Below are 24645 nucleotides of genomic sequence, written 5' to 3' on the forward strand. Positions count from 1 at the left end.
CTCTGTTATGTAAGTCAAAGAATGTTGGATGACACTTGACCTTAAGTGCTATCTACGAAATAATAAAAACATACAATTATGAACTGGCAATGATAGGTCTTTAAATGTCTAAAAGAGAACCCTTGTTTACCAAATTGGAATTATTAAGTTTTTAAAACAATTTCAGAAAATATATGTACATATTTATTCATACGTGTGATTCATTTAAGTCTGCCTATTGTATTTATTTATTCTTCCAGCTTATTTGCTTGAATCTCTCACTTCCTTGTTTAATTTGGTAATTTCTGTATTGTTTTCACTTAAAACATGTTTGTCTTGCATTTTTTCTTCTATTCTCTACCCCGGCCGACCCATGCTAGATTTAAACTGCTTAGAAAATGAGAGAGATGGTGAGGGATGAAACAGGAAGAAAAAGAGTTGTCTGCCCTTATTTTTAAAACGGTCAGATTATTAAAATCTTACGTTTCAATACACATTTGAGACTATTGTATGTATTTTTTCACCATACTTCCTTTAAAATATTATTCTTTGAATTATGCGGATGAATCTCTTGTTGCTTCAGTTGCTTGGAGACTGGACAGAAAGTACCAGTCAAGAATTCGTTCTTGACAATCTGCCCTAGAGAGGACTGAGGTACGCCACCTACATATTACTTATCAAGGCCCGAATGCCACTTGAGGATATGGATTAATGAATTTATGGTGATAGTGTAGTAATCGTTAATGGTGTAAATTGGGTAGAATTTAATTATTTATGGTGACGGCTCAACAAGAACTTGTTTACATTGGATTTGAAGGCTACCATGTTGTATTTAATTGGGAAGCATGCCAGCGGAACAGTGTTCCACAGGTGGAGAGTTCTGAGAAAGAATCTTTGTTGATAGAATTTGCATTTAGATTTAGGCACAGATAGAGAGTGGAAGAAATGGTTGAAGAAGAAATAGTGGTTGTAGTTAGTCGAGTCTACATACAAAAAGCATACAAAAGAAAACAGATTTTTTTGTCATGCAACCACTACAAATTCAATAGCAGTCGATGAGGCAAATTCTAGTCAGTGTGTGTGTGTGAGTCTTTTTCTCGTACCAACGTAACTTTTATAATTACACAGCGACTTATGATATTTATTTACTATTAAAAGAGTATTTATTGAAATAAAAAATTGCTGCAACAAATTTTTTAAAGTTTTATTTTTAGCTTCATTAATATTCACTCTTTCTACCTTTCACTCACATACAAGGCTAACACTATATAGCGAGATTCTTTTTGCTTATATTGGTCACACAATCAGCACACCCTCTCTCTCTTTATTGACTTGCATGATTTGGCACCTCTAGTTCTCCGTTTCCTATTCTTTTTATAAATCAAAAGATTCCTGGACAACACCGAGTAGGTATAGTTGCTCTTACTCCTGAATAAAGAAGGAACCGCAAGTCTTTGGTTACCACAAAAAGTGCAGTTTTCCCACTCTGTAAAGGCCTGGGTGATGAAATGTACTACTGTACTTCTTCTCTGCAATCTCTCTCTTACAGACGTGATGTTGCTAGTCTCAATTTTTTTTCTGCAAATACTATTTAAACATGTATTCTTCAGAATTGTCTGATCTATTCCTTGCTTCTTTTGTTCCAGCTTGTTTGATTCGTTGGTCTAGTGGTTTCCAGCAATTTTCTGTTTTACTACATCATTGTAATACAACTTCCTATTTCAGTAGATTATTTCCTAGAACTGCAACTTGTGAAACTCCCTTCCTGCTTACTGTTTTCCTTCTAGTTTTAGCCTTTGTCTTTTTAAGACTAAGGTGAATAGGCATCTCCTATTTTTCAGTAACCATCTTTTGTACTTTTTAGTTTCGTACATCAAGTGGCTTTACGTCTTGTCAGGAACTTTTTCCATTAAAAAAAAGGTGTGGCGTAACGATAAGCATTCTTTTTCATGGAAGCTGGAGATTCCCACATTTGAAAACATTATTCCATACCGCCCATTTCTATACTAGTGGGGAAATAAGTGAAATTGAAAAACGTGTTAATAAAAAACAGCAAAGAACACGGTCCTTTGCTCAGCAAGGGTTAAGAGCTTTTCCAGTCATTTATTACCTCTGCCACAGATTCGGAAGGATGAATACGATAATTGACCACAGCCCGAGCCGAAGCAGGAACAATGTTATCCTGAAAATAAAAAATAACATGAATAAAACATGGTTGATCACAAAAAAAGAAAAGAAAAGAAAAATAGAGGAATAAAGAAAATAAAGACAAAAGGGATATTCTTTAATTAATAAAAAAAAAGAAAAAAGAAAAGAAGAAAAAAAGAAAAAAATGAAGAAAAAGAAAAAATGAAGAAAAAGAAAAGAGAAAGAAAAGAAAAAGAAGGAAGGAACAAAAGAAAGAATAACAAGAGAATGAAAAAAAAACAAAACAAAAATGTAATCGCTTATTTACAGTCGTCATTAACTTAGTTAATAAATACTCTGACTTGACCTGTCCTGAGATGAAGTTAACACTGTTAAAAACAAGTTCAGCAACAGGTAAACAGAAAATTGCCTCTCAGGCCAACTACTTAGCACTGATCATCCAGATCAAAGTGCCGGTTCTTCAAGCATCAGCTGAAAGTCAAAATAAGGTGTGATATAAAAACAATCCATTGTTTGTTTGCTTTTTGTTTAAATGATGGTTAGTTTTTTGTTTTAAAGCATATCAACAACTTTACAAGTTGTTTAATGTCGTATCCAGTAATTTTGGATAAAACGTTTTTATGCTTCAAGTTGAACGGATGAACGGACAGGGGTGAAATAATTACAGATCTAAGATTTAAGTCTGAAGAAATAACAAATGCTTCGCTATACCAATTTAATTGCTTAAAAGTTATCAATTTTCTTTTTTTTTCTGAGATACAAGCGAGAAAAAAAAAACATACAGAAAATAAAATTTAAAAAAAAAAAATTTAGCACAATGACTATAAAAAGTAAATATTAGAACGAATAATTCAATTCTCCAAATAAAATGAAGAATTAAAATGTAAAAAAAAAAAAAAAAAATAAAATAAATATACGGTCTGACACGTTTTTCATTAAAGAATCAGCAGCAGCTGGCTGGCCAACAAGCATATGCCGAGCAGACACACATAAATAATAAAAACTCTTTCTGGATGCATTTTTGAACTATCTATTTGTAATGTTACACACACGTTAACACATAGACCCAACACGTTGTAGCAGAGTACGTCGCAAGGAATGCAAGGAATATCAAACCACAGTATCTCTACTTGTATATAAAAGGTACTTTGCGTGTGTGTGTGTGAGAGAGAGAGAGAGAGAGAGAGAAAGAGAGAGAGAGAGAGAGAGCGACAAGTAATAACTCAACTCCTTTTTTTTTGTAACAACACATATATTTCTGGGTACTTTCCGAATGTTTAAGCGTACTGTATGACTCGGCAGTACCTGGCGTCTAGCTAGTTCAATTCTAAAGGACATGTCTTGAAGAAACAAAAAACACCATTTCAGATTACATATACACCAGATATCTCCAATATATGGTATAATCATGTTGACACACCGATTCTCAGATAACCAAAGTTAAGCAAGCTTGAACCTGTCAAATCCAGATGAGTTACCATTTGGGAATACCAGCCACTGTTTGTAAACGAACACAGACACTTCCCTGCAAGAGCTGCAAACACCTAATGTTGTCATCTCCCCGAAAGGGAATATACTAGTGATTGAGGAGCGTTTGTAATATTTGATATTCCCATGAAACTTCCTCCTATGGAGGAAGCCTGTTTAACAATCTAGGATAAGTGTTGCCTTGATACTTCGGTAGGTATTTCCAAGTAATGCACTTGTGTTTTTATTTTACTTTCGCCAAATCAATCATCCTGAGGAAGTCTTTTAAATGAGGACAAAACGTTGATGAACTTACAAATGATTTAAGTTTTCCTTTTTATTTCTCTTATGTTGGAATATCATCTCCATTTTTTATCATACATTAATATACAATGATCCACGATTGGCCTATCAAACCACAGTATCTCTACTTGTATATAAAAGGTACTTTGTGTGTGTGTGTGTGTATGTGTGTGTGAGAGAGAGAGAGAGAGAGAGAGAGAGAGAGAGTGTGTGAAAGATCGTTCCTTATGAACTCCAAAACGGCAGGGCCGATTGTTTTGAAATTTCAGGCAAATGTACTTCATATATCTGGGACTGTTCTTAGATAGGTTTGTATCGGCATGAGTATCGGAAATAAAAGAAATCTGATTAAAGAAGGAACAATGCGAATTTGACCAAAGTTATAAACAGCCTAACATCACAAGTGCATTTCAGAAGTTTTATCATCACACAAGCAGAAGGGCTCAGCATATAAAATCAACAGTAGGTTCTTTGATAAGACAAGGGCATGTTTGTAATGAATGTTTCTGTTTAGAGCACAACTAAATCATGATACTTGACTTTTGCATTTTAGACTTTAATTCAAGTCATTATATGAAAATAATTTTATAAAATCAACATTAAGTTCTCTACAGTGCAATGTATGCTACAATGTATTATGAAGTGTATCACATTGGTGTATCACATTGGTGTATCACATTGGTGTATCATATTGGGTTCCCAACTCAATCGATGATCGTCAAATGGGCAATTTCACCGATTGCGATGACGATAAATGTATTGAAAGTGTGGAACATCTGTTGATCCTCAGTAAATCCTGGGCAACGTCCGGTCTCCCTCCTAGTTTTATATAACTCTGTACAGTTTTTTTTTTTGTTTCAGATAGACTTATACAAGTGAATTTGGTTTGATAAATTCGAGTAACAAAAAAAAGTTAATTAAATTTTACCTTAATGCCAGCATCAAATCGAGTCACTGCACCGACTGTTCTCACTAAGGCATTTGTGTTCGGCTTCAGAGAAAGAACCCTACAAAAAAAAACAAAAAAAACAAAACAAAAAAGCAACAAATCAGAAACTACTCAAAATTCATTTCGTTTGAAAAGCTTCACTAGATTGAAGACTTTGCCTTAAAATATAAATATTTTATTTGAGTGCGTTACTATTAATGTACGACAGATTAAGGTACAACAAATGTACGACACCTGCACTTGCTGATTCTCTAGTCATGCGATTTAGACGATGGACAACCAGACACATTTACTGGTTGCCGCTGATTCTATATTTAAGCAAGACAAACCATGAAGTCACTTAATGTAATAATCTAATAAGAACGAAAGACAGAGAATGCCAATTCACCTTAGTCTTGAAAAGATCAAGGTTATAGTTGAGAGGAAAACAGACAATAGGAACAGCGTTCCACAAACTTGCAGTTCTTGGAAAGAAGCTTCTGTAATAGGAAACTGTATTAGAGTGAGGTATTGTAACAATGAATGGATGGAGAGAATCAGTCAAACGAGCTGGAACAAGGGAATATATCAGACAATTCTGATGAACACGTGCCATAATAGTATTTAGAAAAAAGACTGAGACTAGGAACATCACGTCTGAGAGAGAGAGAGAGAGGTTGCTGTGAAAAAGAAAGGGTGGGAGGGGCAATCAAATTACAAATACGTTTCTGCACTTTTTTTTTATAAAGGGGTCACTACTTATCAAGGCCAAGAGACCATTCGAGGTATTGTTGTAATAGGAAACTGTATTAGAGTGAGGTATTGTTGTAATAGGAAACTGTATTAGAGTGAGGTATTATTGTAATAGGAAACTGTATTAGAGTGAGGTATTGTTGTAATAGGAAACTGTATTAGAGTGAAGTATTATTGTAATAGGAAACTGTATTAGAGTGAGGTATTGTTGTAATAGGAAACTGTATTAGAGTGAGGTATTGTTGTAATAGGAAACTGTATTAGAGTGAGGTATTGTTGTAATAGGAAACTGTATTAGAGTGAGGTATTGTTGTAATAGGAAACTGTATTAGAGTGAGGTATTGTTGTAATAGGAAACTGTATTAGAGTGAGGTATTATTGTAATAGGAAACTGTATTAGAGTGAGGTATTGTTGTAATAGGAAACTGTATTAGAGTGAGGTATTGTTGTAATAGGAAACTGTATTAGAGTGAGGTATTATTGTAATAGGAAACTGTATTAGAGTGAGGTATTGTTGTAATAGGAAACTGTATTAGAGTGAGGTATTGTTGTAATAGGAAACTGTATTAGAGTGAGGTATTGTTGTAATAGGAAACTGTATTAGAGTGAGGTATTGTTGTAATAGGAAACTGTATTAGAGTGAGGTATTGTAACAATGAATTGATGGAGAGAATCAGTCAAACGAGCTGGAACAAGGGAATATATCAGACAGACTGGGAAGCCATCAGAGAACTAATTAGAGATGCTCCATGGAAAAATATTTTCTCTCTCCCTGCTGAACAATGTGCAAACGAGACCACTGACTGGTTCAAAACTGCAATCGAAGCGCATGTTCCCATGCGGAAATTTTATAGTAAGCCCCACTCTCCCCAATGGTTTACGTCGACTTGTGCAACTGCCATTACACAAAAGCAGCATGCATACCGTAGGTTTAACCGACATAAGTCCAGTTCAAACAGACTGAAGTATATAGAAGCTAGAAATAACGTTAAGAAAGAAATAGCGACAGCTAAGAGAGAATTTACGGAAACCACTAAAAAGCGCATCGAAGCACAAAAACTAGGAACTCGAGACTTCTGGAAAATCTACAACAGTGTAGTAAATAATGGGCAATCAACAATTCCCCCACTAACCAACAATCACGAGGTTGTCTCCTCAGCAACCGACAAGGCTAACATGCTTGCCAGTCGGTTTGCCTCAAACTCCACACTGGACCCTTCCAACCACCCCCTACCTGACTTTCCTATGCGGACAGACGCCACACTAGACGATCTGAAAACCACCCCTGCTCAGGTGCATGCTATCATAAAAAACCTTGACACCTCAAAAGCATGTGGACCCGATCTTATCCCAGCTGTGCTATTAAAAAAGTGCTCAGCCGAAGTAGCTCCAGTTCTCTCCAAACTCTACAACAAATGTCTTAATGAAGCTTGCTTTCCGGGCTGTTGGAAAACTGCTTCTGTTGTACCAGTATTCAAGAATTCTGGCGAAAGGACAGACCCATCAAATTATCGCCCCATTAGCCTCCTCCCACTTTTTGCCAAAATATTTGAGACCATAATTAACCATGCTCTAGTCCATCATCTTACAGATGCTAAACTACTGACTGACAAACAATATGGATTTAGACAAGCCCGTTCCACAGCAGACATCCTCACCGTGATCTCTGAACGTATATACCAATCACTGGACAAAGCGGGGGAAGGCAGAGCGGTAGCTCTAGATATATCTAAGGCTTTTGACAGGGTATGGCATGAGGGTCTCCTCAGTAAAATCAGATCATACGGTATCACTGGTAGAATACTTAACATAATTAAATCCTTCTTAGATAAGAGAAAAATCCAGGTAGTCCTCGACGGTCGCACATCTAAACAATATGATATAAATGCGGGGGTGCCCCAGGGTTCTATCCTTGGACCTCTATTGTTCCTGATATTCATAAATGACCTCCCCGACAACATTGCCTCTGAGATGGGTATATATGCTGATGACACTACACTCTATGGCAGACACGACAGGAAGACGAATGAACACATTTCTAAAGAAATGGCAGAAACACTAGAGGAAGACCTCCAATCTGTAGTGGAATGGGGACAAAAGTGGTTGGTCGCATTCAATGCTGCCAAGACTAAACTAGTTTCATTCAATAATTACAAGAAACCTTCTCTACCACCCATAGCAATGGCCAACGACTCTTTATCTGAGAGTCCATCTTTCAAACTCCTTGGCCTAACGTTCACGGGAAACATGAGTTGGAACAATTACATTGAAGGCATTGCCAGGGCCGCTGCAAGAAAGGCAGGCTCTCTCTACCGTGCTAGAAAACTACTAACACCCGAAAGTATCCTGTACCTCTATAAGGCCACCATTCGCCCATGTATGGAGTATTGCTGCCACATCTGGGCTGGTGCATCTGCTACTAGTCTCTCGCTCCTTGACAAGGTTCAAAAGAGAGTCGCAAACCTGATAGGCCCTGAACTGGCATCTAAGCTTCAGCCTCTGTCCCATCGACGAAATGTTGCATCCCTCTGCCTTTTCTACAAGTATTTTAGTGGTGAATGCTCTGACGAACTGCAATCACTTGTGCCCCCACGACGCGAGCACCCTCGACAAACCAGACAGGCTACTAGATCCCACCCCCACACTGTAGAGGTCCCTAGATGTAAAAGATCTTTTTACTCCAATAGTTTCTTCCCCAGAACCGCAAGACTCTGGAATTCCATTCCAGGTCCCTGCTTCCCCAACAGTACTGACGTGCAGAAGTTCAAGTGTAACGTGAACCGACACCTTGCTGCCCAAATCCCTACATAGTACCCCAGTAGTTGTTGCCCCTGATAGTAGCCCCCTACACCAAAGTGGCAATTTGCCTTGTTTGGGGTGAAAATGTAATAAAAAAAAATAAAAAAAAAAAAATTCTGATGAACACGTGCCATAATAGTATTTAGAAAATACTCGGGTGTGCGGAAGTGTTTAGAACGATAGAGAGAACCGATTTTTTAAGAAGCAGAAAGAGCAATGGATCTAATATATAAACCGCAAGAAAGATTTGATGAGAAAGAAGTTTTAGAGTCGATTTCTAATCAAGAACCACCCAAAAGAATCTTAGGAAGAAAAGAGATATGACGACAATTGAAAGACAATTGCTGAATCTTAACAGGATTAAACTAAACAAGCCATTGCTTAGCCCAATCCATAACTGAACCCAGATCAACTAGATCAGCTGCATAATCCTAATCTAAGGAAGATGGACAAGAAGCAATACTAGATTAGTGTCAATGTTAATTTTCTGAATAATATTGTCGGGAAGGTTATTTATATAGAGAAAAAAACAGAATAATACAAGGGGCGTTTCAAAAATACTGGCTCCTATGTTGTTATTCAGTCAAAATGGATAAGGGATTATAAATTGCATTGTTATGATGACTGAACTTATGAATTCATGACCTGAAACTTTCATCCCTCTATCTCCTTTCATCTAGATATTAACAATGTGAAACTAAGGAAGCGACCTCTGGCATGAACGTGCGTCAGAAGTAGAAATGCGTCACTGAATTTCTCCATGAAAAAAATGAACTGATCAACATTCACCTGTTGAACATTTACAAAGCCGATGTAGTTGATGTTAGCAGTTAGGAGATGGGTTCATCAATTTCAGAGTGGTGACAGAAATGGGAGTGATAAAGTGCGCTCCAGACGCACATGCACAGGCACCAGCTCATCGCCGGTAAAAATAGATTCAGAATGGTGGTGACTATGTAGAAAAGTAAATTCTAGAACACAAAAGGTCACCCGTTTTAATGGTACAACTCTTGTTTTTTGTAGCTCTTTAACATTTTTTTAATTACAAAATAGGATGCATTACTTTTGGAACGACCTTATAATAATACCTATATTAATTATTGTTTGAAAAGGCCATAACATTTTGTCAACATGAACTTGAACATATGCATTTCTTAAACTGAAAAGCAACATATCAGCCTCTTTTCACTGTCATTCATTAAGTCTTTGTGTTGTGTTATTCATAAGACTGGCCGGATTTGTACTTTTAAATAACAAGTAACAGGATTGAATGATTAGAAACAAATGTTTATTTTCCAGTGACAACACTGACAGCATGGAGAAGTCGCAGGATGGGATGCATGTGCAAAATGGCAGAAGATAATGTGTCTACTTTCCTGCCTGTGGTCGCTACTTCTCTCTCATTGTCTGACTGTTTCTCTTTTTATTGGGATGGATGACATCAGAACATTCCTCCACACCCTTTTGTTCATTGTTTGAAATGTCTGTCAGTCCCACTGTTACCTATTTCTGGGAATTCTACGTCCCCCATTTTGAACTTCTTTGACATCATTCCTGGTGCACCTTGATCCAGAATTGCTGCCTTGACCAACCCTCCTGGGTCCGGTCTCTATTAATGTCATCCTCACAAGCTCAGACAGCCGACCGTCCTCTTCAGAACTACCTTTGCCACCTACAACTCCACCTCCCCTCTGTAACACTTGCATGCATGCCTATGCGTTAGCCATTCAATTCCTGATAGTGGAGTACCAGTTGAACTACTTGCTTGTTTTCTTGCATAACAAAAATCATATGAATCAGCTTCTTGGGACAGCAACTTCTTTCTCAGCAATAGCCATTCCCTGTGCTGGCACAATGCAAGTTCTTTATATGCATCCTGGACATGATGGATCACTCTACATTACATTGAAAGAAAGGAACGTTAGTAAAATATTTAACAGAAGAAAGAGATCCTGGAATTGATGGAAATGTAGGTTTCAAAACAGCAGATTCAGCATGGAATTGTGAAATCAATGATGTAATAGAATTTGTTAATAGCTATAGTTATAGAGCTAGGGAGAGTCCAGGATAGAAGTCCAAAGGGGAGAAGTCGAGAAAAGACAGTGGGATAGTGGAGTTCTTAATGACAGGCCTTTTGGCCTGGCCCTAGGGGAATAGAACAGAAAAGCCTCCAGTCTTTCAATATGGAAAGCATCCATCGAATAAAGTTGTTTGAAAATACAACCGACATTACTAGTCGATTCCTTGAAAGATCTTCAATCTCAGCTTGGCCAATTGACCAAACAAGACACAGACGAATGAAGGTACGGTTTTCTGTTGGCAAGATAATAACCCTAAACTGTGTCTCGTCCTTATTTGTGTATTAAATGTTATATGTTGGACTGTATTGTATGTCACACACACACACACACACACACACACACACACATACATACACACGCCCACTCCCAAGGAACAATTAGGAAACACTAGACGACACAAAGAACCTTCAACATATACACACGTGATTATATACACACGATTACGTGAACACCGAATATAGACTGTTACACCCTCCCACTATATAACATATTTATTATGGTGCCGTAATGTCATACAGAACACTGCCCCACAATATAACACATGGTCAATCCTGGAAACGCCTGGCACAAGCAGTCACCATCCATGTCCAGAGCCTTGGTGAACTACTTGATTAAGCAGAGCTTGATATGCAGCAGTGGGAAGAGTATTCTGTCTCTATCCATCAGAGGGTCGTTGATGACGTTCCTTTCTTTGCATGGCACCAATTCCTTCTGCACAGACCAGTCCTTCTTTATGTGTGTGGAAGATTTCGAGGTTTTATGACTTCAAACTGATCCCCTTTTCAAAATAATCACCCAGAGCAATCGGACCTAAATACTTCTTGTCATTAAAATAATCATTTCCAATCAAAAAAAATTATTTGACATGGCAACTTCTTCTAAAACATTCCACACGTGCATACATGTTTTAAAAAAACGACACAGCTCAAAAACTTGACTTCATTGAGCAAAACAAATGTGATTTTTTGGATTCAGTTCATTAGATTCGTTCTAAATCGGCTGAAAAAATGCAGACAATAATTTATTTTTTTTTTTTACAATGTGGTCACCACTTATCAAGGCCCGGAATAAGTATAGTACGTTAGTGTGGATATTTAAAGTGTCTACATAAGGGGGCGGTTCATCAGGAATTTGTTTACGTTGGACTTGAAGACATCCAAGTTGTAGTCAGGAGGGAAGCAGGCAGACGGAACAGAGTTCCACAGGCATGCAGTTCTAAGAAAGAAGCTTTGTTCATGGAATCTACGTTTTGATTATGAAATTAATTTAATTATGAAATTAATTTAATTATGAAATGTTGCCTCGACATCTCTGTCTGCATATCACTTATTTTAGTTAAGAAGTTAATTAGTTAAGAAATCGTTACTCTCTCTCTCTCTCTCTCTCTCTCTCTCTTCCAAAATAAAATCATTAAGAAACTCTCAGCAAAGTCTCCTTGCGTCTTTCTTGTATGAAAATAAGTCATATTTGCAATGCAACTACTAGACAAAACTGCAACGGTGGGATAAGTTTTGTGTTCAAACATGGCTGTCCTGCCGATGCAGCAACTAGTATACGGTACCCTTCATCATCTGTCACTCTGTATCATCTATATTCATCGTATTCATCTTGGATGAGGCTTTGATGTGTTGTTATAATTCTGACATAAATGTACGTGCCGTTATTTGATTAAGCAGCGGTTTTCCAACTGAGTCAAGCGATGCATTTCAGCCAAAAATAAAAAGAAAGAGAGAGAGAGAGAGAGAGAGAGAGAGAGAGAGAGAGAGAGAGAGAGAGAGAGAGAGAGAGAAGCAAACTATTTCCGTGTGTTATTGAATACACTGCAAGATAAGCTTGAGTGTTTCCAGAAAACCAACTTTTCAAATATGGACTAGAATTTTATTCTTGTGTGCCTTTTATAATTTGAAACTCTATACACGAGCAGAGAGATTCCAGTTTGGTCAATCTTACTAGAAAAAGAGGTTGTTTCTCCTAATTCTTCACAGGAGTTCTCACACACATTATCCTCATCCTGTTGCTACGCAGCGATAAACGCACAAGCTCCTAGACTGATAAAAGAAGAAAAATCCATGTTTCCTTACCAGGATATGATTGGCTTAAATAACCAAAGATTGCTTAATAGCATCTTGTATGGCAGGCTGAGCTGAAAAGGAAAGAAACAGAATAATAGATTATTTTATAACAAAAGATAAACCCTTAAATCATTCAACTTTTCCATATTAATTTTAACTAGCAGGACCTGTGGAAATTCCACAGGGGACTCATTCATATGTAATATATTGATGTTGGCATTTTGTAGATGTTCAGTGTAAATGGAGACGCTCTGATATTATTGTAGCTCTTTTGTAAAAACTGCTAAAGTATTTATCTAAGCTAGCACGAGCGCTCGGCAAAGCCTGGTCGTAAGGTACGCTTAAATATGATATTTTAATTCTTGCAGATTTCGTATATATTATTATAGAGTTAATGTTCTATCGATTTTTATATATTATAAAGTTGCGATTTCAAAAAAAAAAAAATATCCAGATGACTTGGGTGCATTAGCTTGAATCGAAACCCAAATAAAAACTGATGAATATATATATATATATATATATATATATATATATATATATATATATATATATATAACTTGAGTTCCTTCAGCCATAATCAAAACCGAAACCAAAACTCTTGATAAAATTATTTATAAAAAAATAGATGACTTAAGTGCAATTTTCGAGAATATAATTCTCACCTGTCTGTTTAAACGTATATATGAAAGTATGCATGTTTGTATATTACGCAAAAGCTTTCGACAGAGGCGACAGATTTTTACGAGATTGGAAACATTTTGAAGCTCGACCCTTCGGACGACAAATATCGAAAAATTGGCCAAAAACATTATTTCCTTCACCCTCAACTGGGCACTTTTCTACAGGGAGGGGTTACTTTTTTCGCCGATATTTTCGAAAGTCATCGCCTCTTTTCAGTTGTCTAGCCTTAATTTAAACCTACATTACTTCTGCTTTGGCGATGGGCGCAACAGCTAACGCCTCACGTTTTTTTCTCACTTTCTTTTGATCCTTCGCGGTGCGGGTTCGAGCCTGCCTGCCTACTACCTCTTTTTTTTCTTTTTTTTGCTCAACACACACCTCCAAACACCCGGGCAACGCCGGGCACCCAGGCTAGTCAACTATAATTGAAACCAAAACTTATGAAGAATTCTTGGTAAAATTATTTATGACAAGAAATGGAAGTACATAACAATTAAACGACCCGGACGTAAGCATGACACAGAAAATAACACACACACTATCATATTAATAGATAGATTATCTACCTCCCTAAAAAACATCCTAAACTCTTAAATTTGAAGAAACCGATGTGAGTACAGTCATTGATTTGCAGGAGTCTCATTAAGCCTTGATGCTGCTTGAGGTCAGCTTCTTAGTCGTGTGTTCCCTAAACCTCTAGTATAAGAGAGTCTGAATATCATTGTATGCTCCTCATCCTTACGAATTTAGATACCCAGTATCACCTCTTTCTAGGCCTTCCCTTTGCACACCGTTGAGTACAGTCAATGCTAGAAAAAAAAAAAGATAAATCAAAATAAATGAGGCAAATTATTAAGTCTCAATACAGAGGTCACTAATATACATCCAATTTCAAAAGTCCAAGAGGTACGGATCCAAATGTCAGAAATTGAGTAAAAGTTTTAAAAAATTTCAACTCCATAAACACATGAGATTAACTCTCCAACGAAGTGAGTTAAGAAAAAAGAAAATGGTTGAAATTTCTCAGTGTTTTCGGTCAGCACTTATCGGTAGTAAATTGGTTTTCATGTTCTAATTTATCTTCTGCTTTTGGGCAAGTTTCAGATATTCACTTAATTATTATTATTGCCTTCTTAGCAACAACAACGTTGATGATATGAAACTTAGAATAAGCAAATATTGATGCATACATCTTGGCATTAATAAAGTCGTTGTCATGCGCAATTATTTTTTCAAAGATGTTTGGTTTGTTATATATTAGTACCCTATAACAGTAAGTAGAGGTTATGTTAACTAGTACAAATTTTAATGAGAGTTTTATAAGTACAGATCAGGATAATCTGGCAATAAATGGAAATAGACCCAGTGCAGCTAGCATGAGTGAGGTAATGGTTCAAATGTTAGCTCCTTAGACAAAACATGCTAGAAATGTAGGTGTCGAATGATATGTTAGTGATTATGTCATGTGTTTGAAGCACAAAGAAGAAAAGAGACAACATGCATTCTGAAAATGTGGTAACACTCGAGACATGCATGTTTTAAGCAGGCAGTCGCAAGGAAACAAAGACAAAGAAATAATTCAACTCACTTATTTTACATTTTGAAACAACAGACATTTATTTACAAGTACTTCCAGAATAACATCTTGTGTCTCGTTCAGAAGTCTTCTCATTACTTCAATGTGTTTAACAAGACTCTACTGTGTTTAACACATGGTTCTCTGTCTTTGTCGGGCCATGTTTAGGACACATATTTCCCTGTCGTTCTCAGGCCACATGTGTAATACATCTATTTCTGTCTTTCTCAGGCCACTTTTTTCTTTTTTTTTATAATCTTTTTATTTCCTTCTTCCTCGCTGTGACATCACCTCACACACAGTTTGGTCATTTGCTTATATTGGCAGTCATACAGCTGTTGCTGCTACTGTTGCCATATGTGTGCCTACACTCTGTTACAAACAGAAAAATTTCTGGGTTTGAGAAAATACACCTGAAGAAGGTCAGCGGTTACATCAACCGAAACGTTGTGCAAACAACACTCGAGATGAGAACACTAGTCTGAAGAATCCCAATAATATGAATAATCAATCCTCATCTCAAAAATTCAGAAATGTAAAGGTTTTGATTGTTGTGATAGTGTTGTGATTAGCACTAATATATTCCAAGGCTTATTTAAATCCCCTTGTTAGATTAAATTCAATATATTGGCCAAAAATTAGTTCGTAGATAGAGCCATGTAAGAGCAAGTTATAAAAGTAGCTAGGTAATCATCCAAAAATGAGCGGCCATGATGCATCCAGCACTGCCTTGATCTATTTAAACATCTTCAGCTTCTTTTCTGGCTCAGCGACCTGAACTGAAAAAGAAGCCTTCTGACAATTTCACTGAAATTTCAAGTCAGTGACTGTGTCCATATTATACAACCTTAAAAACCTTTAAAATATTCTAAAGAAACTGAAAAATGGGAAATATTTATTGATAAATTTATGGGTGCTTATTTAGAATTGCACTTATATTGAAAAAAAAATAAATAAATAAAAAAGAAAAATAAATTACAAAATAAAAATAAATAAAAAAATAAAAAAAAATAAAACAAATAAAAATAAATAAAAAATAAAAATAAATACATACATAAAAATAAATAAATAAATAAAAATAAATAAAAAAATAAAAATAAATAAAAAAATAAAAATAAATAAAAAATAAAAATAAATAAAAAAATAAAAATAAATAAAAAATAAAAATAAATAAAAAATAAAAAAATAAAAATAAATAAAAAGAATAAAAATAAATAAAAAATAAAAATAAATAAATAAATAAAATAAATAAAAAAAAATAAATAAAAAAATAAAACTAAATAAAATAAATAAAAAAAATAAAAAAAATAAAAAAAATAAAAATAAATAAGAAAATTAAAAAAAACCTTTATGGTGTATCTACTTACCATGGAATGAAGATTGTATTTTTCGAAAATAAATTGATTGAGTATTTTTTTTTATTTAAGAAAATCAAATTGTACGAGAGGAGGTTTTATAATTAAATAAACTGACCTTTCTAAAAAAATGTCTTATTTTGTATATCTTATTTGTTTTTAACATTTATGTTAATGAATTATTTTATTTTATATTATACGTTTATGTTGTCTTTCTGATATTCTGTTAAAAAAGAAAAGAAAAAAAAGAAATAGCCGAATTGAGTTATCTGCCCTTAAATTCAATCAAATATTGCTACTAGTTTCTCTTGCATCGAACATGTCTTAAAATTCGATTTTCTTAAATACAAAAAAAACTACTTGATCAAATTATGTGATTTTTGGAATATGCCGTCTTCGTTTCATAATTAGTACATACATCATAAAGACTTTTCTGTATTTGCTTTACATTTAATTTTCAAAATAAGTGTAATTCTAAATAATTTCTGATATCGATAAAATTTCACAAAAATCGAAAATTGCCCTCCTTTAAATTTAATTATATATTATATATATTTATATTTTATAAAATTTAAAATAAATATAGTCCACATTACTATCCCTTATGCTTAGCAGGTGTGTGCCGGAATTCATAATGCTTAATTCATTATTGCTTAATACGTTTAGGAGCAAATTCTGTATGTACAAATATACAAACATATAGACACAACTTTATATAACTAGAGAGATGTAATGACAAAATATTTACGTTATACTACGTGATATAATGCCAGCATCACCAACAGCTCCCTTCTAAAGTCCAAGCCTTCCTCACCGTGGTAGTGGGAACATGGTGCTGTCAGAGTTAGTTGCTATTTGGAACTCTGGTTCCTGGCAAGGTCACCTATGGTAAACATATTTGGTGTCCAGTAATATTAAGACTGCAACCTCATTAAAATTGGCGCTGATGAAAATTACAGAGAAATCAACATCATGATCCGCCATTATCTGGTTGTCTCCCGGATTCCAATACAATTACCGATTCTGGCACAATTACTGATTCTTATTCATTTTAAATTAAATTTCTAAATATAGAGTTATTTTCTTGGGTTTGGTGAGGGGATTACATCAAGAAAAAAAAGGTATAAGCACACACACACACACACATAAATATTAGAAGAGGGTTAAAGAATGATTGAACACTTCTTTAAATATGAACCTATCAGGATGTGTAAACCTCAACAGGTACAGTGGAGTTTAAATATAATAATAGCATTGTAGAACAGACAAAGCCATATATTGGTTTACATAGATTTATTTGTCGATGTAATAAGGAAAAGCTATAATTTATACCTAAATATTTTGAAGATATAAAGAGCATATAACACCTCCCCAAATTTTTTTTTTTATTTATTTATTTTTTTTTATTACATTTTCACCCCAAACAAGGCACATTGCCACTTTGGTGTAGGGGGCTACTATCAGGGGAAACATCTACTGGGGTACTATGTAGGGATTTGGGCAGCGAGATGTTGGTTCACGTTGCACTTGAACTTATGCATGTCAGTACAGTTGGGGAAGCAGTGACCTGGAATGGAATCCCAAAGTCTAGCAGTTCTGGGAAAGAAACTACTGGAGTAGAAAGATCTTTTACATCTAGGGATCTCTACAGTGTGGGGGTGGGATTTTGCAGCTTGTCGGGTCTGTCGAGGGTGTTTACATCGTGGGGGTACAAGTGCTTGCAGTTCATCAGAGCATTCACCATTATAATACTTGTAGAACAGGCAGAGGGATGCAACGTTTCGACGATGGGACAGAGGCTGAAGCTTAGATGCCAGTTTAGGGCCTATCAGATTTGCGACTCTCTTTTGAACCCTGTCAAGAAGCGAGAGACTAGTAGCCGATGCACCAGCCCAAATATGACAGCAATACTCCATACATGGGCGAATAGTGGCCTTGTAGAGGTACAGGATACTTTCGGGTGTTAGAAGTTTTCTAGCACGGTAGAGAGAGCCCACCTTCCTCGCAGCGGCCCTGGCAATGCTCTCGATGTAATTGTTCCAGCTCATGTTTCCTGTGAACGTTAGGCCAAGGAGCTTGAGAGACGTACTCTCAGATAAAGAGTCGTTGGCCATTGCTATAGGTGGTAGAGAAGGTTTCTTGTAATTATTGAATGAAACCAGTTTTGTCTTGGCGGCATTGAACGTGACCATCCATTTTTGTCCCCATTCCACTACTGATTGGAGGTCATCCTCTAGTGTTTCTGCCATTACTTTAGATATATGTTCAAAAGCTGAAAGCTAATGAATTTAACGAGGTTATTAAGAGTGCTCAATAAAAGAAAAAGCAAGATATATATTTTATTAATATAAGCAAATTTACATGGTCGCGACACTGGACAGCCTAATGTTTTGGACAAATAGTCAGTTAAAACCAGAAGTTCTCGTCAGGCGACTTAATAAATGGTTGCTTTGCTTTCCACAGAAGAAACCAGTCCTCAAAATAAAATCCAGCAGGTTTGAAGACCGGTTTCCTTTTGTAGAGAGCAACCATTTATTAAGTCGTCTGGCGAGGAATTCTGGTTTTAACTGGTCATTTGTCTGCAACATTAGCATGTCCAGTGTTGCAACCATGTAAATTTATTTATATATATATATATATATATATATATATATATATATATATATATATATATATATATATATGCTAGCAGTTCAGCCCGGCTTTGTTCAGGCCCTATGTACTATTCATAAGTTTATGTGCAAATGTATATATATATATTAAAAAGTTTGACTCATGTCTAGGTAACCTACATCTAAAATTTCAAGTGTTTAGACCCAAACTTCGTGGAGGAGTTTAGTAGAGTTTTCAAAGGTTCAATCGTTGAACTTTGACCCCTTGAAAGCCTAATTTCTGGCTGAAAACTGATTAAAAAGATTTTTCCAAATCTCAGTGCCCGTTATGGTTAATCTCGAGTCTGTATATATATATATATATATATATATATATATATATATATATATATATATATATATATATGAGTAATCTATACATTTTTAATTTTATTGGTAGTTTAAAATCAATAAATATTTATCATTTCATCATTAATACGACGAGCCATAGATAAGATAGTTTTATACACAAATGAAAAACAGTAAAAAGAATCGTTTTTGGCATTGGAAAGTAGACACAAATTTTCCCGATTCTAATACAGATTCCAATATCCTAAAAAGTTCTGATGTTTTCGGTTTTTGATTCCAATTGATCATCCCAACACTAAAATAAAAACTAGAAAAAGAGAAACGTTTGGTCCTCCATTCAGCTCGGGTTAGTTCGAGTTTTCTAGTTATTATGTTTCCTTTTTGTAGGTGTAAATAATTGTTCATATTGAGTTCTATTTCATTGGACTGTTACTAAAAGCAGAAACCACAATCCATTGAGTGAGGATCTGTGCATGTGTACATTTCTTTGTATGATTTTGGCCAGACCTTTCCTTTGTGTGCAATATTTGATCCGTGTTGCTCTTTGTGATTTAGGTGCACCTGCAATCTTGCAAATTTAATAAATAGTTGCAGACAATAAGTCACCATGCAGACCAAACTTTATGGGATGTTTACAGAAGTCTATTCAACAAAATCAATAGCAGCTAATTTGAAGTATTGTTAGTATTTAATATTGTTTATAAAAAAATAAGTTTAATTATAGTGTTGGGACAATTAATCAAAATCGGAAAAAACGTATTGGAATCGGTATAATAATCTGAAAAAATTCAACCTAATTTCTGATTCTATAAACGATACTTGTAATTTGTTTTTAAACTTGATTATTTAATACTTCTATTAATGATAAAATGATTGTAAACTAACAGTATAACTAGAATTTATAGATTATAATAAAGAAATTATGTAAAATAAAATGCATTAAAAATAGCATGGTAAAAATAACACATGTAAAACTGCCACAAATGAATAAGTAAGAAAAAAATGCCACAAGTAAAAAATATAGATGAAAATCACACAGTAAGCCTTTGAAAATATGGGATACAATACATAACGGGAAGAAGTTTGTCAAATTAAAATGAAAATTATATCTACATTAAGAAGTAGATAAGGACTTTCAGCTACCCCCTTCCCCAACAAAAATGAAATTCTACTTTTTTATAGGCGATTTTAGAATCAGAATCAGAATCAGTAACTGTATTGGAATTGTGAATTTAGAACAGAATCGCAAATTGTACTGGAGTCTGGAATATAGAACAGAACGGGTAATTGTATTGCAATCGTCCCATCACTAAATGATTATAAGGCTTAGAGGTAAATTGGTAATCAATGGAAAAATATGCTGTCATTATAATATAATAAAATTAAAGAAAGAGACATGATTTTACACTTTTGAAGTGTTTTAATTTTTTAAAAATTTTATTTAATTACCTCAGGTGCCAAGTGTTCAAAAGTTGCTCTTTCAGCTCCTGTTCCAAACTTATTTGGGTATGGAGTGTTTTCAATTCTGAAAAAAAAAAGAAAAAAGAAAAAAAGAAGCTTATTTCATACATCGAAAATTATTGTTTTTAGATAAACGATTAAAAAAAAAAAAGAATCAAAAAAGAAGGGATATTTCGTACTCTCTTCACAATTAAAGGTTGGCAATCAGATACCTAACAACAATTTCATGTTGAAACAGCCACCATCTCACCACTACCCACACCCTTCTCCCACCCTAACACTTATTTCTTACTCTCACCTCAAACATCCAATGTATAATTATTGACTAATATTTCATTCACTTTATTCTTGATGAAGCCGTAACGTATGGCGAACTACTAAATCAAATCATTTTTCTTTTTTTTTTACTATTGTTCATCCCAAACAAGGCATATAGTTCCACTTGGACATAAGGAGTTACTATTTAGGATCTTGTCTACAGAGATGATCAAGATGTCTGTTGACATTACATTTAAACTTCTACAGGCCAACACACATTGTGTGCAGTTTCAGTCGTAAAGGAGGCCAAGATAAAAAGAATAAGAAATAACTCCAATTCGTTTGTTCTTTGTAGCAACATTTATATCCTCATTGGTACAGCTGTGATGTCACCCACATGATCTCAAACGTTTTCAACATCAGCCACGAGATCTCGAACGTTATCTCATCTCTCACAAGATCTTGAACATTATCGCCTCTCACTAGATCTTGAACATTACTTTGTCTCTCATGAGATCTCGAACGTTATCTTGTCTCTCACGAGATCTTGAACATTATCTCATCTCTCATGAGATCTCAAGCGTTATCTTGTCTCTCACGAGATCTCGAATGTTCTCTCGTCACCCACAAGATCTTGAATGTTATCTCATCTCTCATGTGATTATTTTCTTTCTCTTTTTAATGGATATTTTTCCCACCAGTGACACCACTTTGCATGCATTTACATCCACACATCTGTGCTATGTTACATTAGTACAGTTAGAGAAGCAGGAAACAGGGAAGAAATCCCAAAGTCTAGCAGCCCGAGGGAAGAAGTAGTGGTATCATTGGTGAGAAAAAGGCATTCCAGCATCTAGGGACCTCAACAGCTAGGGAGTGGGATTTCGCTGCTAAACAGGCTTGTCAAGGAATATATGTCAAAGTGCTATGAATTCATCAGAGCACATTAGAAAACTTGTAAAAAAGTCACAGAGATGCAATATTTCTGCGATAGGACAGAGGTCGGAGCTTGGTCAATAGTGTGGAATCTATTAGATTTGAGACTTTTTTTAAGAGTGAGAAACTAGCGGTGATGTAGATACAATACTTTATGCATGAATGAATGGTAACTTTGTACAGATAGAGGATACTCTCAGGTGTGAGTAATATTCTAACACGATAGAGGGAACCCACCTTCTTTGCAGCAGCTTTGGCAATGTCTTCAATGTACTTTTCCAATTCATGTTGGGCTCTCAGTAGTTGGCAGAGCTCAGTCTTAGTAACATTAGGTTTGAAGTAGAAGTTTCAATGATTTGCTAGGTTGAAATTTTAAATAAGATTTTTAGATGTGACGTCACATCTTTATAAGATCTCTGTCCCTCCTTCAGATTAAATGGATGTACCTTTGCTCGGTTTTTCTTTTAATATTATCGATTCTTCGTTTAATATTATCATTGCTTCTTTTAATATTAACGATTCTTCTTTCAATGTTATCATTGATTCTTTTAACATTATCTTTGTCTCCCTTTATATTATCAATGCTTCTTTTAATGTTATCGTTTCTTCTTTTAATATTATCGTTTCTTCTTTTAATATTATCGTTTCTTCCTTTAATATTATTATTGCTTCCTTTAATATTATCGATTCTTCGTTTAATATTATCATTGCTTCTTTTAATATTATCATTTCTTCTTTTAATATTATCGATTCTTCTTTTAATATTATCATTGCTTCTTTTAATATTATCGATTCTTCTAATATTATCATTGCTTCTTTTAATATTATCATTTCTTCGTTTAATATTATCATTTCTTTTTTTAATATTATCATTGCTTCCCTTTATATTATCAGTACTTCTTTTAATATTATCGTTTCTTCTTTTAATATTATCAGTACTTCTTTTAATATTATCGATTCTTCTTTTAATATTATCGTTTCTTCTTTTAATATTATCGTTACTTCTTTTAATATTATCGTTTCTTCTTTTAATATTATCGTTTCTTCTTTTAATATTATCGTTTCTTCTTCTAATATTATCGTTTCTTCTTTTAATATTATCAGTACTTCTTTTAATATAATTGCTTCTTCTTTTAATATTATCATTGCTTCTTTTCATATTATCGATTCTTCTTTTAATATTATCATTGCTTCTTTTAATATAATTGTTTCTTCTTTTAATATTATCGATTCTTCTTTTAATATTATCGATTCTTCGTTTAATATTATCATTGCTTCTTTAAATATTATGATTGCTTCTTTTAATATTATCATAGCTTATTTTAATATTATCATTGCTTATTTTAATATAATTTTTTTCTTCTTTTAATATTATCGATTCTTCGTTTAATATTATCATTGCTTCTTTAAATATTATCATTGCTTCTTTTAATATTATCATAGCTTATTTTAATATTATCATTGCTTATTTTAATATAATTGTTTCTTCTTTTAATATTATCGATTCTTCTTTTAATATTATCATTGCTTTCGCTACTTCATCTAAAAAGGAAAAAAATACTTGATGACATTTGTTCAGAATTATCTTTGAAAAAAATATTTCAAAATTATTAAAAACATGACAGTTATAAGATCAAACTCGTGCAATATTTTTATTTTTTAAAATATTAATTTTTTTAGAATTTCTAATTTTCGGCTTATTCCACAGCCCTCATCAGGAAGATACATTTCTTTTTCTTACTTGCCATGATGGTGTTTGGCCGCAGTCTCGAAGATAGAGATTGCATCGTTCAGTTCAGTGTTTGCACTCAATCATACGGGCATGTGTTAAAATTAATAGAAGTTCACTGTCACGAAGAAGCATGGCAGAAAATGAAATTTAAAACATAACTGTTAAAAGATCAACCTCGTGCCGTATTATTTTTTTTTTTTAAATAAATATTTATTTATTTAAATTTTATGAGTTCAATATCCAATTAAAAAAAACAAAAACAAAAGCAGCAAGGCCGATAGCCATTAGTCTCGTGCTCACGTGTAATGAATGAATGCGTGAATGTAGGATTGACATGAAATTCTTAAAGATAAACTAAAATGACCGAAAAATGGGCTGAAATTACTTAAATAAATAAAAAGTAAATGACTTAGAATGACTTTAATAAACTTAAGGATGAATTGAATGATCTTAAGAATGACTTGAATGCTTAAAAAATAACTGGAATCCTTCAAAAGCAACTTCAATGATCTGGAGAATGGCTTTAATGGCTTTGAGACTGACTGGTTGTAAAGTGGGTGATCATTTTACATTAAATTAATACGAAAAGTGATCCCCCACTTTATATCACAAAGTTACAAACATAAGTACAGTATGTAGTAAGAACAGATACTACACTTTGATCTTGGCCAAAAGGCCAAGAAAAGAGTATTTATTTGCTCCCCCACCGAGCAAATTAGGCACAAGGCCGATTTTTAATGTGAGAAATGAAGGGGAAATGGGGACCAACTCTCCGGGGAGTAGGGGAGCTGGATAGTGACAATTGGTATGAAGGGTTGCCCCTACATTGACCAAGGTCTTATATGTGAGTGTATTTATTTGCTTCCCCACTGAGTAAATTAGGCACAAGGCCGTTTTTTAATATGGAGAGAGAGGGAGAAGGAGGGAAAAGGGGACCAGCTCCTGATGGGTGGGAAATGGGAGCTGGATAGTGACAATTGGTATGCAGGGTTGCCCCTACATTGACCAAGGTCTGATATGTGGGGTTACCCCCACATATGGTCTTTGCTTGCAGTATCTGCCAGAACAGATACTACACTTTCAGATATTAAATCTTTTATTCATGTTAAAAATACAGTCAAAATCAACAATGAACAAAAGACTTAGGCACATG

At 34.5% G+C, this 24645-nt stretch overlaps 1 protein-coding gene and 1 pseudogene across 1 annotated transcript in view; both read right to left on the reverse strand.

The window, feature by feature from the left end:
* The window catches only part of LOC145277889 (N-fatty-acyl-amino acid synthase/hydrolase PM20D1.1-like), a 158544-nt gene that overhangs the window by 29675 nt on the left and 104224 nt on the right, over positions 1-24645 (reverse strand). Inside the window, exons 6-9 of the mRNA XM_080129885.1 lie at positions 20555-20630; positions 12540-12601; positions 4826-4904; positions 2090-2161 (exon numbers count right to left, since the gene is read on the reverse strand). Of these exons, the coding sequence (XP_079986011.1) occupies positions 2090-2161; positions 4826-4904; positions 12540-12601; positions 20555-20630 (289 nt within the window). The remainder of the gene's footprint in view (positions 1-2089; positions 2162-4825; positions 4905-12539; positions 12602-20554; positions 20631-24645) is intronic.
* LOC145284060 (U2 spliceosomal RNA) lies at positions 23970-24180 on the reverse strand (annotated as a pseudogene).

The sequence above is a fragment of the Euprymna scolopes genome, chromosome 1 (assembly GCF_053919585.1).
Source record: "Euprymna scolopes isolate OS-2025 chromosome 1, ASM5391958v1, whole genome shotgun sequence".
Lineage (NCBI taxonomy): Eukaryota > Metazoa > Mollusca > Cephalopoda > Sepiida > Sepiolidae > Euprymna > Euprymna scolopes.